The sequence below is a fragment of the Abramis brama genome (assembly GCF_963993115.1).
Source record: "Abramis brama genome assembly, chromosome: 17".
In the NCBI taxonomy this organism is placed as follows: Eukaryota; Metazoa; Chordata; class Actinopteri; order Cypriniformes; family Leuciscidae; genus Abramis; species Abramis brama.
Genome location: NC_139979.1, coordinates 1,642,501 through 1,659,705, shown reverse-complemented (window position 1 = coordinate 1,659,705; position 17,205 = coordinate 1,642,501). Strand labels below are relative to the sequence as shown.

General features: G+C 37.8%; 1 protein-coding gene across 3 annotated transcripts in view; it reads left to right on the top strand.

Moving 5' to 3' along the window:
• rftn1b (raftlin, lipid raft linker 1b) overlaps positions 1-17,205 on the top strand; it is a 137,281-nt gene that overhangs the window by 72,961 nt on the left and 47,115 nt on the right. For all 3 annotated transcript variants that reach the window (XM_084088753.1, XM_084088752.1, XM_084088754.1), the window contains exon 6: positions 5,536-5,739. In XM_084088753.1, coding sequence (XP_083944879.1) covers positions 5,536-5,739 — 204 coding nt within the window. The remainder of the gene's footprint in view (positions 1-5,535; positions 5,740-17,205) is intronic.

Genomic DNA, 17,205 nt, shown 5'->3' with positions numbered 1-17,205 from the left:
CAGACACACAAAACGGTGCGTTTTTGCTCACTCTCAAAAAGTGACAATTTTAACATGTGATATAAAAATATCTGTGAGGTATTTTGAGCTAAACCTTCACACACACACTCTGGGGACATCAGAGATTTATTTTACATCTTGTGAAAAGGACATTATACCACCCCTTTAATGTCGACGGCGTAATCTATCGCCCAGCCCTAATCCCGAAGCATTGATGAGTTAGAAAGATCATAAATCATCTGATTTCTAGGTGTCACGGACTGTGAAAGCATCTCACTGGCTTTTTTTTTGTCTCAAGAAAAGCATTGTCAGAGTTTTGACGTATGGGATTGGGAACATTTGGCATTTACAAAAACCCACACAGCGGGTGCTAGATTAGGCTTTGTTCGCCCTTCTTTTTTCTGGCAGTAACCAGATGGCAAACCTCATTCTCAACATTAGCTAGGGAGGCGTTTCTTGCAAAAACTGTGGCATTGTGCACAGAGTGCGCCGTAGCATGTGAATGATGCATGCTGGGAGTCCTGTGCCCGAGTCTCCTGCATGTGGAATGATCCTATGGACTCACGCTACACCAATTTTTCTCATTCAGGCACAAAATGACAGATGCCAGGAGTCCTTTTGGCACAGCGCTGTGTCTTTATGACTTATCGCCACTGCTGATAAATATAGTAATTCCTCGCTCAAATCCCTCTAATGCTCCTGGAGATCATATATAAAGCATTACGGCGCTGGTCAGCCGTGTGAAATGCTCGGAGGCTTGTCAAAGGAAGGGTTTTTTCATCCAGCAGTGAAGCTGGAAAGCCATCGAGTGAAACCTGCATTCACAAAGAAAAGCACGGTTATCCGTGTTTCATGCACAGCAGTGATTCAGAGTGCTTTACACACTCAGATTAGGGACGCACGGCCACCATATCGGTATCGGCCGATATTTGTTTGGTTTTAATGTTATCATTATCAGCCTGATAAGAAAATTTGGCTGATATATTAAATATAGGATATATTTCCTTCAGCTGAGACACAGATGTGCACTGTTGGCCATGATGGTTTTGAATGGCTTGAAATATGATAGGAATCACTTCAAAAAAGGAAAATCAAAGGAAAGTCATATCGGCTACATAAAATTATAATGAGAACATCATTATAATAATTGTGTGCTTGGGACATGGCATTTAATGGTGAGACTTTTGTTTTTCAAAAAAAAATTGGATTTAGATTTATCGACCAAAATATCGGTTATCGGCTTTCAAATATAAAGAATTATCGGTTATCGGTATCGACAAAATTTGTATATTTGTGCATCCCTAACTAAGTTGAAAATGGCAATATTCTGGGATGATCTCATGAGATGCATTTTAAAACAAAATAAAAATATTTAAAAAAGTAAGACCATTAAGATAATGTAACTATTTGAATGATAATAGAGTTGTAGGTTGTAGCTCCAAAACTATGGGGAAAAAAATAGCTTTTTTGAGTTCCCAAGGGAATTTCTGGTTTTGCATTATATTTTCACTGTAAAAGAAAGTTAAAGATTTGAAATAAAACAATGCATTGCAGTAAAATGCTAGGGTTAAAGTGAAGTAAGGTAGTTAACCAAAAAAAGGCACAGAACAGGTACAACTGACATATTTTAGAGTCAAAATATTCTATTTATTAATAGTCATATTCTATTAAAAATTAATAGTGATGATTATTTAAGGTAATTCAGTGCAAATGCTAAAATCTGACGAGCGAAAGTTTTTCGAGAATTTGTTCCTTTCAGTTCTAAAGCATCTATTTATATCCGGGACCTTCACAATCAGCCGGTGGGATGCAATCCACATCCGAATATTTCCATAGTTATCAGCTCCTCTGTAGACGACGGAGGTCAGGACTTTTTGGGGATGTGTTTGGGTGTTGATATGATGCAATTCAAGTGCGGATTAGGCAAACGCTTGATGGCATGTCACGTTCCTTGGCAGTGCTAACCGCAGATATCCAACGAGTTTGACCTTGTCGAAAGGGTTAAGAGGGATCATATAGAGCTTGGAGGGGTCGTTTGTGTGCTTGTTTCTGCACTAAACATCCAACGCTTTACCAAGTCCTTCTGTAAGTTAGCCAATGTCGCAGAGACACTGGCGTTCATGTGTGAAGAGCATTACTTTCTTCACATACACAGACTGTATTTAGAGCTGCAATGGCAGCCAGTTAGTATTCAGGTTTCATTAAAACATTCACTGTCACCAAGAAAAATTACTTTTATTACAATTAAACATTTCTCTCCCCAATTTATCATTAATGCAACTTTTCAACTGTAAAAATTACTGGGAAAATACTAAAACCTGAATGTTTATCTAACACATACTGCAATGCAATGATTTAAGTAAATAAAAATAATAATTAATTAATAAGCATACTAATTAATGTCAGTCCAATAAATGCTATTATGATTTAAGCTACTGTTCTAACGTTTGGGGGTCAGTACGATTATGTGTTTTAAAAGTTAATACAGAAAGGACACATTAAATTGATCAAAAGTGACCAAAAAATCAAATAAATGCTGTTCTTTTGAACTTTCTATTCATCAGAGAATCCTGAAAAATAAAATGCATCACGGTTTCCACATAAATCTGAAGCTGCAACATTGATAATAATCATAAATGTTTCTTAAGCATCAAATCATCATATTAGAGTGATTTCTGAAGGATCATGTGACACTGAAGACTGGAGTAATGATGCTGAAAATTCAGCTTTGATCACAGGATATAAATGACACTTTACTATATATTCACATAGAAAACAGCTATTTTAAATTGTAATAATATTTCACAATTTTTTATGTATTTTTGATCAAATAAATGCAGCCTTGGTGAGCGGAAGAGACTCTTTCAAAAACAAAAAGGAAACCGACTCCAATGAATAGTAGTGTATACATACTTTACATTTTAAATATGTAATTATAAATATTTTGCAATGCAGTAAAAAAAAGAGAGGGAAAGGTAAACAACTGTCATGAAAATAACAATACAAAAAAAAACTTTTAAATTATAATTTGACCTTTTTTTTTTGCATCCTTATTTCCCCTATCTATAAAAAGGCGAAAATAAACTAAAAATCAGTTTGTACTAAAGCGATGCACATGTGCTGTGGACATTAGAGGAAATGAGTTTACAGGAAGGCTAACTGAAGAGCCTGCTGTCCCCGAGCTGAAGTAAAACAACAAATAATGATTAGTTCTTGCTGAGATTTGTGCAGTAAGTGCATGCGGCTCCAAGAGCCATTCAGATCGTTCTCATTCTCATTCGCTTTGCTTGGTCCCGTCAGATGAGGCTAATGACTCAATGCAGTCAGAGGCAATCTAAATGATCGCTGCCAGAACAAAAGTGCATCCATATTTATCTTTTTGGTCAATTTCCCATTAGTTCTGAAAATAGGGAGGTTTTAGGGGGTAAGCCAAACACACAAACAAATTCATCTTGGACTATCGTGATCCATTAGGTCCACTCTCTTTCTCTTTGAGGCACAGCGTTTTGTTTTCCAGCCAAATGTAATCTCATTGAGGAGAACGGATGGTCAATTCTCCCAAGCGTGGGGCTGGTCTAGTGAGAAACGACGGTCCTAAATACTCGTTCGAGATTGCCACTACATCAGCTAATTTCCCTAATTACTCACCTCCGCTAGACCAGGACACCAGCTAATTAGTCCATCTACAAGCTAATTAATTAAGTGCATGTGAAGGGCAACAGTGAAGGAACCCGCAGTTCACAAAGCAGGGAATCTCATAACCCCGACAGGACCAGCTTGAGTCCGGGTTGTGATGGTTAGTGCTGGCTTAGGGCGTTTTTGCACCAAGGTCCGGACCAAAGTTCACGTTTTGATACATTTTATACATTCGGTGAGCTTTGGTTTGGTTTCACATTGCAATTATGCGAGCGCACTAATGAACTTTACATGACGTACTTGCGTCCTGTCGTCATCATCTATGTGGGCTGCATCTTGACATTGATTGGTTTGTAAACGGACGTGCATCTGACGTCAGCGTGATGTCAATCCGGCGGGAAACTTTGACAAGAATGAAATAAAATAAAGAAACTTTGACAAGAATGAATGAACAGACGCATATCGTTGCCACTATACTGTTATTATTACAGCATTACTCCCTGCAGCACCAGCTATACTCGAGGCTAGTTCACATTCGCCAAATGAACGTCCTCGTTGTGCGAACATTTTATGGTCGCTGGCAGGAAAGGAGGAGAAGAGCGAGCAATCCTGCGGGAACATCCGGCTCTTCATGTAAATGTTCTGAAAGTCTGAACCGAACAGAAAATGCGTTCACACTAGAAACGAACCAAACCTTTGTTCAGTTTGATCTGGACCGAGACTAGCTCTTTTCGTCTGACCAAATTTCATCTGTTTGGTCCGGACCGTGGTCTGGGGGAGGTTCACACCTGTAACTTTGATTCGGATCAAACTGAAAATTCAGAAAATCCGGACCAAACAACAAGGAAGGTGTGAAAGGGCCGTTAGACTGGATGGCCATTACTACTTTTTTCTGCCATTAAACTAATTTCATTTAGGAGTAAAGGTCCTTCCACACTGAGTTTGAAATTCTCATTCGAAATTTTTGCATGTTAAAAAATAAATACGACCTCATGTTGTGTCAGTCACTTTTACACACTCCCTCCGAAACTTTCGTCCGTCATAAAAAAAATTGGATTGAGTACGATTTTCTGCGTTTTTTGCATCCGTAGCATTTTAAGAGGTGTTTTGACAATTCAGAGCCACCGTACAAGCGAACGCCAAAATCCAGAACTGTTCAGGATCAATTGGTCTTCTTTTAGCCACTGAAATCCTGAAGTAAACTTTGAATCTCTCGGGATAATCCCGAAGCGAACTCTCCTTCTGCTCTCCTTCAGCCTGACGACTCCATTTTGAATTGTTTTGCACATTTTTTCGCAACAGATTAATGAATACTTAATTACTCAGTGTGCAAGGTTTCTGTGCATGACACATTTTTAGGATGACGGATACAAAAAAACGCATACGAAAATTTCGGACTCAGTGTGCAAGGACCTTAAGTCTGGGTTATGATGGTTAGTACTGGCTTGAGGTCCTTGCACACTGAGTCCGATGCGTATTAATTAATTAATCCGTTCTAAAATATTGGCAAAACAATTCAAAATGGAGTCGTCAGGCAGTGAGGATGATTTTGTAGTCCTCTCTCTTCTTAACAAGAGGGAAATAAAGAGGAAATATTGGGTCCATCCAATCCTGAGATTGCGTGGAGCGGAAGGAGAGTTCGCTTCGGGATTATCCCGAGAGATTCAAAGTTTACTTCAGGATTTCAGTGGCTAAAAGAAGACCAATTGATCCTGAACAGTTCTGGATTTTGGCGTTCGCTTGTACGGTGGCTCTGAATTGTCAAAACACCTTTTAAAATGCTACGGATGCGTGCAAAAATTTCAGACGAGAATTTCGGACTCTTAGGACCTTTAGACTGAATGTCCATTCCCAGTTTTCTCTGCCATTAAACGAAATCAATGTTTGACATGTCCACAGGTGCCGAGCTCTTCGGATTGTTTAACTACCCGGGTCGCCGTGAGGGTCAGTTTAAGTACTACACGGTTAAAGTGCCTCTACGAGTGCAACCGCAGGGCGAGGGCATCTGCACGCTGGAGGCGAACTGGCTCGATCACATGACCCAACATTTCAACAACGGAGCTTCACTAGTGGACGGATACTTTCAGCTGGCCAGCGACAACGGTGAGTTAGTGTGATGCTACTGACATTCAAAGAATAAGACATTTACTATTGTTTGCACACACTAGATGCCATCAGTAAACCATGAGACCTTGATATACAACATGGTTCTGAAGATTATATGTTGATTTATATTTTATATATATATATATGATTATATTATATGTCATATCATACATACCCAGTTATTAATATCATATTGCAAAGTACTTCATGGACAAAATACTACATGGTGCTAGAGTTGGAAAAACAACATTGTATTAGTTTTGTAAAATGTAACTAAAAAGTGGAATAAATTACATGCATAAAAATTCTAAATTGACTATTTTCAAAACTGAATATAATCGCTAAATACATAAGAACAGAAATAATAATAAAATGTATAAAATAAAATTCTGAATATTAGATTTCTTGTTAAATGTAATGCATTACAAAAATATATATAAAAAAAGTGGAAAACACTAAACTGAATTAATACATTAATTCCAAAATGGGAAACACAACAATAAAAAAAAAATACTAAATATACATTTTAAAAATTAAATAACTAAATAAAATAAAAATCAGTTAAAAAAAGAAAAACAAACATTGTATTACTATTTTTTCCCATTATGAATTTCTGTGGTAATTTGGTCCCCCTGTAGTCAATAATTGAATCTCTTAAAACTCATCTTTGATCACCAAAATCACATATTTAAAAACAAAAACACAGAGAAAAAATGTTTTAAAATATCTTGAATGTAACTCGACACCCCTGCCTCATTTAGTATGTGCGGTTCTATGAATATGCAAATGAGCCCCGCCTCCACTCACTCACTCACTCAGAGATCCACTGGTTGACGATCACACGTTGATCTGATTGGTTACAAGGTAGTTTGTGACGTCAGAAACACCAGCGATTTCAAAGCGTGTTTTTGAGACTGTCTTTGGTTCACTGCAGTTTTAAGGAGAAAATACTCAGCAATGGAGTCGACTTATGAATTTACACATGGTTTGTCTTAAAGCATATTAAAAACACCACATAGACATATAAACAACATTAAAAGCTTGATTTTTACCACAGGAGGTTAAAACCTAATAAATGTATTAAAAGTGTCTTCTAATAAATGGATCAGTGATTCTAAAAAAAAAGTGATTGTTCCTTATTTTATTCTGACTCATTAATTAATCATCCAATTAAAATACCTTGTGGGGTTTGAGCACTGAAAGCGTTTTCAACATGAGATCTTTAGTGTGGATCTTATTGCACTGTGGGAAATGCACTGGTGGTTTGAGTTCTGCTTCGCTTCTTTAATGGCTAGCCGAACATAAGCTGTTTTGTGGCTGGGTTATAACATCGGGGACACGGGGAAAGGAGAGTATTTGTCATCGTTTAGGGCTTTCTGGATCTTGAAGTGGTAACGATGTGGCAAGAGAGCGTGTGCAGCGGTAGCAATGACGCAAAACCCAAGCCTCTTATTAGTTAATTAACTTCTTTTAATGACTCCCCCGTTCACTCAGAAAACCCCTGCCAAGTGCAAACCCACCGAGGGAAATCCTGAAGTAATCACTAAGCAAAGACAGGAATTAATTTGATTTTTATACTCGCTGAGGAAAATAAACGTAGCAAAACCTAAGCTGCGTTCACACTGCCAGCAACTTTGCTCCACACTCAAAACATGAATTTTTGCCTCGTTAAATTTAATTAATTAAAATAAGCAAAAGTAACACAATTGTTTAATATTTTGTCACAACTTAATTTAATTGTGTTCAATCAACCTAATATATTTAAAGCTGAATTTACTTACTTAATTTGTGTGAAAACTACATGATTCATTTTTGTTGACAACTAACTGGCCAGTGGATCTGTAGCTCCCAGCATGCTTTGCAAGGGACTGCATTAGGAGGGTAAATTTAGGGATTAAAGTGCTATTTTATGTGTTTTTCTGCAAATGGAAAGTTGTTAGTTAATGTTAGTGTTTAATATTCAGTTATGTTAGAAACATAGAGGACTTTCTGTAATGTTTTTGAATTTTGTGGTTACCATTATGCAGAAGAGTGGCGACTGTGTTTAGTTTAGGGCTGTGGGCACTCAGTATACTTACTAAACATGCATTAAACCTCATTCGCAGACCTGCACAAGTAATATTCAATATTACGCTGTAAAAAGTCGTGTTAATTAAACTGAACACTAGTAACTTCTATCATTGGAAATAACTGTAGAGTCAAATTAGCTAAAATTATAATGTTGGCGATTTTAGGCTGGGCAAAAATCAAATGTAGTCAACCTGACAAAACTTTATCTAGCAGGAATGACTAAATTAATTTAAGTTTGTACAACAAATCATTTCAAACAAATTAGATTTTGTTGGAAAAATGTAATTCATTTTCGTGGAAAAGTTTTCCTTAATTTAATCAAGTTCAAAAGCTTATTTTTTTGCTCCATGTTGCGATCCGTTTTCTTGCATTTTGGAGGGAAATAAGACTAAACATAAATGGAATCAGAACATAAACCGTCTAATATTCGTGATGAACGAGAAACACGATGCTCTTTGCCATCATGGCTAGTTATCTGAGGTGAACGCATGGGCACAAGTGTACGAAACCCTTCAGGCTCGGAGTGAGACATGCCAATGATTATAGGAAAGTTGCTGCTAAAATAACTTAATTTGGCCAATTTAAACCTACAATTTACACCTATTTAAATCAAGGAAAGAGAGACACAAATTTTTAAGAGCAAACATGTTTGATTAGCTGATTAAAATTAGCTGACATGTTTGATTAGCTGATTAAATGATAAGCTATTCCCTCATAAAAGTGGGTTATTCAGCCTCTTCTCAATCGACATCTGTTCAAAACAAATGGTTAGTACGCTTGCTTTCTGCTAAGTTTGCAGGCTTGCCTTCGAGTGGCTTTGATTGAAATTCATGGGATCATGTCGCTTTGTCGCTGCGTGTCGCTGACTGAGTTCAATGCAAATCTGTGAGATTCATTCAATGCAAATCTATTGCTGTTTTATCTCTTACCAGGCAAAAATCACACGTCCAATAGCTTAGAAAACTAAAAGTACATCTCGATTTAACAAGCCAGGTGATATGAGGGATCATTCATGTCCGTAAGTTAAGGAATGGCGTCTAATACTTTAGTAAATTAACTGTGAGCAATAGTTATACTTATGCTTGACTTAGCAAAGACCACTAATAAACTGATTTAAAAATGTAATGCATAACGAATTAAAATATATTTGAATGTGGAATACACTTAATGAATAAAAAAAATAAAAAATGATATGTATAAAAATACCAAAATTTAAATAAAATAAAATAAAATGCATTCGGAAGTGGAATGCATAAGCTTATTAAGCGTCACTAAATATTTAAATGTGGAATACAATTAAAATAAATAAAATTGCATGTATAAAAATTATAGGTAACACTTTACAATAAGGTTCATCATTAGTTAATGTATTAACTAACATGAACTAACAATGAGCAATACATTTGTCACAGTATTTGTTAATCTTTATTAATGTTAATTTATAAAAAAATTACAGCTGTTCATTCATTGTTAGTTCACAGTGTATTAACTAATGTTAACAAATACAACCTTTGATTTTAATAACGTATTAGTAAATGTTGAAATTAATATGAACTAAGATTAATAAATGCTAAAGAAGTGTTAACTAAGGTAGTTAACTAATGCACCTTATTGTAAGATTCAAAATTGGAATACATAACCTTATTAAGCATCACTAAATCAAAATGTAAAGAACACCACAATATGTTTCATGACTCGAGACAAATGATGGTGTTCATGTCAACGACACGTGCGACGGAAAACAACAGTAGTGTTAAAGCGGGAGGACGGCAGAGCCCTGTGGAGTCCGGGAACAATGTGATATATCAAAGCCCCGCCAGCATGTAGACTTTTCATAAGTGTCTGATTACATGAAAGGCTGGAGACGCATTCATTATCAGGCCTGTGAGAAGCACATGGGCCAGATCTCGCCAAATTTAGCTTCTCTTTTGAGTCTGGCCTGTGAATGCGTAATGAGAACTCCATGGTGATGCACTCCCACAGTGTCGTCTTCTCGCTGTAAACATCAACACGTCTGTAATGTGAGAGGAAGATGCACACGCATACGACAGAACACGATCCGAGAGCCGGTTCTCTGGGCGAATCTGGGGAAAACATGTCAAGGTCACGTTTCACCTCAAAAGCAACAGGAAATATTAATGATTTAAAAAAAAACGAATAAATTCTGCTTGGAAATCTCACGGATGCTAGAGTGTTTTCGCAGGTTACTGACTGGGCAAGGGTTCGAAGCAAAGGGAGATATTTGCTTTTAAAGAAATCGCTTTTTAAGGACTACAACAAACGGCTGGTAGAGACTACACCACATTCCTCCTGGGTTAGTGACATCACAAACCCTAAAATTTACATAAACCCCACCCCCGGGAACACGATTTATAGATTATCATGACAGAATATGCTAATCAATGACTAGAAGATAACTACACATCAGCTTCATAAATTCATCAACTAAACATTCAGAAATGTCCTGTTGCTTCTACATGTTGTCTCTTCTTCTTGAGTCTCTCCATCATTGTCTGACTCCGGTTTGAACATAAAAAGCTAAAAGTTTTTGAAATGTTCAGTGCATGTGTGTGTGAGGTAAAAGAACATGAGCTGTTGAAGCTCCGCCCACTGTGCCGGGAGCAGCAGCTCATTTGCATTTAAAGGGACACACACAAAAACGGTGCGTTTTTGCTCACCCTCAAAAAGTGACAATTTTAACATGCGATATAAAAATATCTGTGGTATTTGAGCTAAAACTTCACACACACACTCTGGGGACATCAGAGACTTATTTTACATCTTGTGAAAAGGGCATTATACCACACCTTTTAAAAGTGCTTGTGTAATAATTTTTTGCACTAATCATAGTTTGCATTAAAAATAATGAAGCTCATTTTAAGACCACTAAGATTTTTGGGGGTAACACTTTACAATTTGTTAACATTAGTTTAATACATTAGTTAACATGAACTAACAATGAACAATTCTTCTACAGATTTCATTAATCTCAGATAATGTCGATCTCATACCTTTTTAAAAATCAAAAGTTTTATGTGATGTGTTAATGCACTGTGAGCTAAAATTAATGTTTTTATTAACTATTATTAACAAAGGCTAATAAATGCTGTAAAAAATATATTTATCATAGTCAGTTCATGTTAACTAATGCATATTAGTTAACTATTATAACTATAAATAGATAGACGTTTTAATATATTATTAAAATGTTACCATTTTTTGCATTGTGACATTATAGTGTCATCATTGCATTTTAATATATTTCATATTTGTATATAATTTTAGGGGCATTTTTGGATAGATTAAAGATAAATTGAATTATTTAAACAAACAAAAACAAATTTAATAAAACTTAAAGCTAATTCAAAATACCAATAAATATTATAATAGTATGTAAATAGTAAATAAAATAAAAAACAGTTCGCATTTAATTCCTTTGCATTATGTTAATGAGATTGTGTGGGGAAAATGTTTAACTGTCATGAACATTTAAATGCTGAAGGATCCTGAAATAGGATCATGTTGTCAAAGATTTCACATTTCTTTCTGTTAGTTTTGTTGGTGAAATATGACCTGGGCATGTTCTTGACAGAGTCTGTAAGATTAGTCCTCCTATTTGATAGAAGATCAAAAAGATAGTCTTAAGAGATCAGCAGTGGCACGGCCTCGACCTCCATCTTCAGAAACTGTCCTCGGGTGGTTCGGATATGAGTTTATCCGCCGGTCCAGGGGTGGATGGGGGTTTTGTGCCGGCTTAAAGTCTCCTGATGGATTCTGCTCTTTGTCGATGCTGTTGGTGTGGCGTTCTGCTCCACTGATTTACTTGTGCACCCGTCTAGCTTTGCTTCAGTGACATTGAAGTTGTCCAGGAGAATGTCCTTTATAAAGAAGCTTTCCTTTAGCCTCTCGCGCCCTTAGAGACGGGTTTCCATGGTGAGGAAAAGTGGGAGGCAGGAGTCGAGGTTTAAAGGGATAGTTCACCCAAAGAAAGGAAAATTAGCCCATGGTTTACTCACCCTGAAGCCATTCTAGGTGTATATTAGCGCTGCACGATATTGAAGATATATGCGATAAGTCATTAAATAATGCGATATTCAATAATGCTTAAAGTGTGTAAAATAAACTTAAATTATCTTTAAAATATATTTAAAACATTCTTTTTGTGACAAGAAAGCATCCCTAAACTTCTGACAGTGAACATCAGTGTTTTACTGTATATCAGAAGTGTTATTTTAACGTCAGTGTAAACCTCGGGGTTCAGGTTATCCTACATTAGGGTTATTTAACAACAGAAACTGAATAATCAAATGTAAAAATAAACACTGCTTAGTTTTCACTGTATGAATTAAATATATACTGATTCTTATTAAAGCTACAAAAGTTATTCAGCCAAGACTGAGTGATTTTCTCTGTGTTAAAACTGTGTTAATATCGCGATCGCAATATATGCATTTGCGATATTTCGATATATTGTGCAGCCCTGGTGTATATGACATTTTTCTTTCAGACGAATACAATCGGAGTTATATAAAAAACTGTCCTTGCTCTTCCAAGCTTTATAATGGCAGTGAATGGCTGTATGTATTTGGAAGTTCAAAGCGCATCTATTCATGATTAAAGTCCTCGACGCGGCTCTCCAGGGGTTAATAAAGGCCTTCTGAAGCGATGTGTGTGTTCAAGCGTTTCTCTTTTGGTGTAAATTAATGTGTACGGCCGTCTGCCGGAAGCTAGTTATTTTAGTCGATATGGATATTTTACTTACACGAATGCATCACTTCACTTCAGAAGGCCATTCACTGCCATTATAAAGCTTGGAAGAGCCAGGACATTGTTTATTATAACTCCGATTGTATTCGTCTGAAAGAAAAATGTCATGTGTGACCCTGGATCACAAAACCAGTCTCGAGTCGCACGGGTATATCTGTGGCAATAGCCAACAATACATTGTATGGGTCAAAATTATCGATTTTTATTTTATGCCAAAAATCATTAGGAAATTAAGTAAAGATCATGTTCCATTAAGATATTTTGTAAATTTCCTACCGTAAATACATAAAAAAAATATTTCTGTGAGTGAATGCAGCACAATCGTGAACATAAATGAACAACTTTAAAGGAGATTTTCTCGATTTTCTTTCGATTTTTTTGCACCCTCAGATTCCAGATTTTCAATAGTTGTATCTCGCCCAAATATTGTCCTATCCTAACAAACCACACATCAATGCAAAGCTTATTTATTCAGCTTTATTCAATTCCAAAATATTGACCCATGTGACTGGTTTTGTGGTCCAGGGTCACATATACACCAAGAATGGCTTGAGGGTGAGTAAATCATGGGCTAATCATTTGTGGGTGAACGGTCCCTTTAATGCGATGGGTGTGGCGTTGAGTGGCACCCATCAGACCAGCAGAGTTTGCAGATCTTAATGCTCTCGGCTCAACGAAACCGCTGCAATTAAAGATTCATACGCTCCACGGGAGAGCAACACGGTGGGCCACAGGCTCATCACACTTCCAGGTTTAGCTCCCGCTGAATAGACGCCAGCGATGTTGAGTAAAAGGTTTCTTTTGTCTGACTTTTGCACCGGGGCGAGTTCCCCCTCCTCAGAGAAGAATACGCACCCGCAGCTGTCACACATTCATGCGCTTGACTATTCATGCTGTTCTGCCTATATTCAGATACCACGAAGGCACGGAAATTCAGCGTATGAATTTCCAATAAGGTATTATCTTGCTGTGAAAGGGATTTTGGAGATACCTCCAATGTCATTTTCCTGATGCACAAAAGGACCGGAGAATGAATGGTACCATTTTTGAACAGGTCCATGAGTGAGAGAGAGAATGACAGACACACAGAAGTGAAGAGCATCATTTTTTTAACTGTTAAAGTCAACGTGAAATCAAAATTGATCCTTTTTTATTTGCTTAATACACGTACCTGGTCTTATAGGGCGCATTCACACCGCAGCGGAATATGAATGTCACTCCTCTTCTGAGAGCTCAATCTCTGTCTGAACAACAAGGGAATAGAGAATGCTTTTTGGGATGGATGGACAGAACGGTAGAATGATAGATAGACGGACGGACGGACGGAAAACAGATGACTAGACGGAACGATAGAATAATAGACAGAATGATAGAATGACAGACAGATAGATAGATAGATAGATAGAACACAGATAACTAGACGGACGGACGATAGATAGATAGATAGATAGATAGAACACAGATAACTAGACGGACGATAGATAGATAGATAGATAGATAGATAGAACACAGATAACTAGACGGACGATAGATAGATAGATAGATAGATAGATAGATAGATAGATAGATAGATAGATAGATAGATAGGTAGATAGATAGATAGATAGATAGATAGGTAGATAGACGGACGATATAGATAGATAGATAGATAGATAGATAGTAAAATACAATAGATAGATAGATAGATAGATAGATAGATAGATAGATAGATAGATAGAACACAGATAACTAGACGGACGATAGATAGATAGATAGATAGATAGATAGATAGATAGATAGATAGATAGATAGATAGATAGATAGATATAGATGGATAGACGGACGATATAGATAGATAGATAGATAGATAGATAGATAGATAGATAGAACACAGATAACTAGACGGACGATAGATAGATAGATAGATAGATAGATAGATAGATAGATAGATAGATAGATAGGTAGATAGACGGACGATATAGATAGATAGATAGATAGATAGTAAAATACAATAGATAGATAGATAGACAGATAGATAGATCTAGAAAAAGAGTGGAGAGATTGTTTATTAGATAGGATGGCTCAATAGATATGGATATATATCTTTATTTATTTTCATGAAAATGTCTCGTTAAAAGGACCACAATGGAAATAAGTTAATGCAACTTTCTTGTGTTATCCTTGACAAAGAAGTTTTGCTACTTTTTATGTCAACTCAACTCACTGATGGATTGATGGATGGACTGATGGATGGATAGGACACAGATCACTAGACGGAAAGACAGAATGACAGAAAGACTTTAGGCCTTGAAATCAAACACTTCACCTTTAGCAAAAATGCTTTCACATCATGTCTGCAGAGTAAGCTTTACTGCAGTTCATCTGCTGAAGTGACTGACATTCACACGTTCACGTCCTCCAACTTCACTCTGCATCGGCCGGATTCTGCCCCGCGTCGTAAAATATACATAAGCTGTCTTGAGCATTAGCAACTCTCTCTGGCACACATAGGCTACTTAAACCTAAACGCTATCAGTCAGTCACGGCGACCTGGCCAGACTGAACTCCACATATCCCAGCAGCCTCTCTCCATCAAACACACAATTGCTCGCCCGTCAATCTCCATGAACGGCCTTATTGAGCCGACATTCAGTGTGTCTGTAGAGCACTCTGTCGGACTCGCTCACCTGAGACATCGCCGTCCGTTCAGACGAGCTCTGCAAACAAACGGCGTGATGACTCCAATCTTCACCACTGAACTGGATAATATTCTGATGGTTCAATCCAATCTGACCTCTGACCTGTAATGCTGCCTGAATCATAATCACACACTGTTCGCTCGTTGGCCAGAGGAGAATCAGGAACTGAGTCTGGGTTCTCCCAAGGTTTTTTATTTCCATTTTGTCCCTGATGGAGTTTTGGTTGTTCGACACTGTCGCCTTTTTTCATCTTTGGGGACATTTAATTTAATATTCGACAATATTTTTGTCGACAATATTTCTGCCTGCATTGACACCATTATATGAGAACTGAACTGAGCTGGACGATGACATCACGGTTTTCTCTAGACCGGCTGTATAAATAAATTAACTAAATTAATAACTTTTTTACAACACAAATGAACATCACTGACCTTACTCAAGCTGGACTGTGACACCGTGTCCTAACCAGACGCGATGCGATAAGATTCCAGCGACAAATAATGTGTCTGTCCACACTAGACGCGACTGCGAGATGCGTCAAAATCAATCAAAACCCGCAGCCAATCAGAACAGTGTGTGGGCGGAGTCAGCCAATCAGAACAGCTTGTGGGCGGAGTCAGCCAATCAGAACAGCTTGTGGGCGGAATCAGCCAATCAGAACAGTGTGTGGGTGGAGTCAGCCAATCATAACAGTGTGTGGGTGGAGTCAGCCAATCAGAACAGTGTGTTGGTGGAGTCAGCCAATCAGAACAGTGTGTGGGCGGAGTCAGTCAATCAGAACAGTGTGTGGGCGGAGTCAGCCAATCATAACTGTGTGGGCGGAGTCAGCCAATCAGAACAGCGTGTGGGCGGAGTCAGCCAATCAGAGCAGTGTGTGGGCAGAGTCAGCCAATCAGAACAGCATGTGGGCGGAGTCTCGCGGCACCAGAGAGTAATCTTAAGTAGCTACATAATCAAATTCACAAATATTACACCATTTAAACATTATAAAAACACATAGGCTACTGAGTTACTAAAACAATCTTTGTCACAGAATACACGTTTGTTCACAGTTTGAACGTTCTTGTTTCCATTTGTTTAATTTCAAGATCTGAGGTGAATTATCCATTGTTGCTTTTAAAGCTACAAAGCTGGAGCACTAAATGATATTCAAAGTCACATTACACGCTTTTAACATTAAATAAAGCACATAAACAGTACCTGAGATTATCATCGCCACACTTTGTGTTTGTTGTTCCAGCGCGACGTCGCAGAAAAATAGAAACCGTTTCTAAAGTTCCTAGTTAGGACACGGTGTGACGCTATTTTCTTCTAGAAACAAACTTTTTGTTGCATTGTTTTCCTGTTATCTCTGTAAAGCTGCTTTGAAACAATCTGCACTGCAAAAAGTGCTATATAAATAAAGGTGACTTGTCTAGACGAGCTCAACAGCTGAGCCAATCTCCCCAAGTGGACTTTTCCAATTACGATCCCAAGTGGGAACATCTAATGCATGGTGGCCGGAACAATGGCCCCGTTGGAAAGGCCGGTGAGATGTCTTCAATTGAGTAAGTGCAGCCTTAAATAGGTTTTTTTGATGGAAGAATGCGCCACTCCCCTCCCTTTCCCGAGAAAACCCTTTCCCGTCAGGCCCCGTCAAGGGTCGCCCATCCCTCAGTCCCCTATAATGTAATCTGGAGTGTCTCCCAGAGCAGACGGGGCAGCACAAACAGTATTAGTGTGTAAATGGAGGAAGGGTAATAAGGAAGCTCCAGGGCCGTGAGAGGACACTGAGCAGAAATAACTCGGGATGAGAGCTGGTTCCCAGACGCCCGTGTGTTCGTCTTCAATACTCAGCAGAGCTTATTATCCACCCATATATAAAGATCAGTCTAAAACAGGGCAAACGCAGGAGCTGCGTGGGGAAGCAGCGACACCAGGCCATTAAAATGTGTCGCTCTTGCTT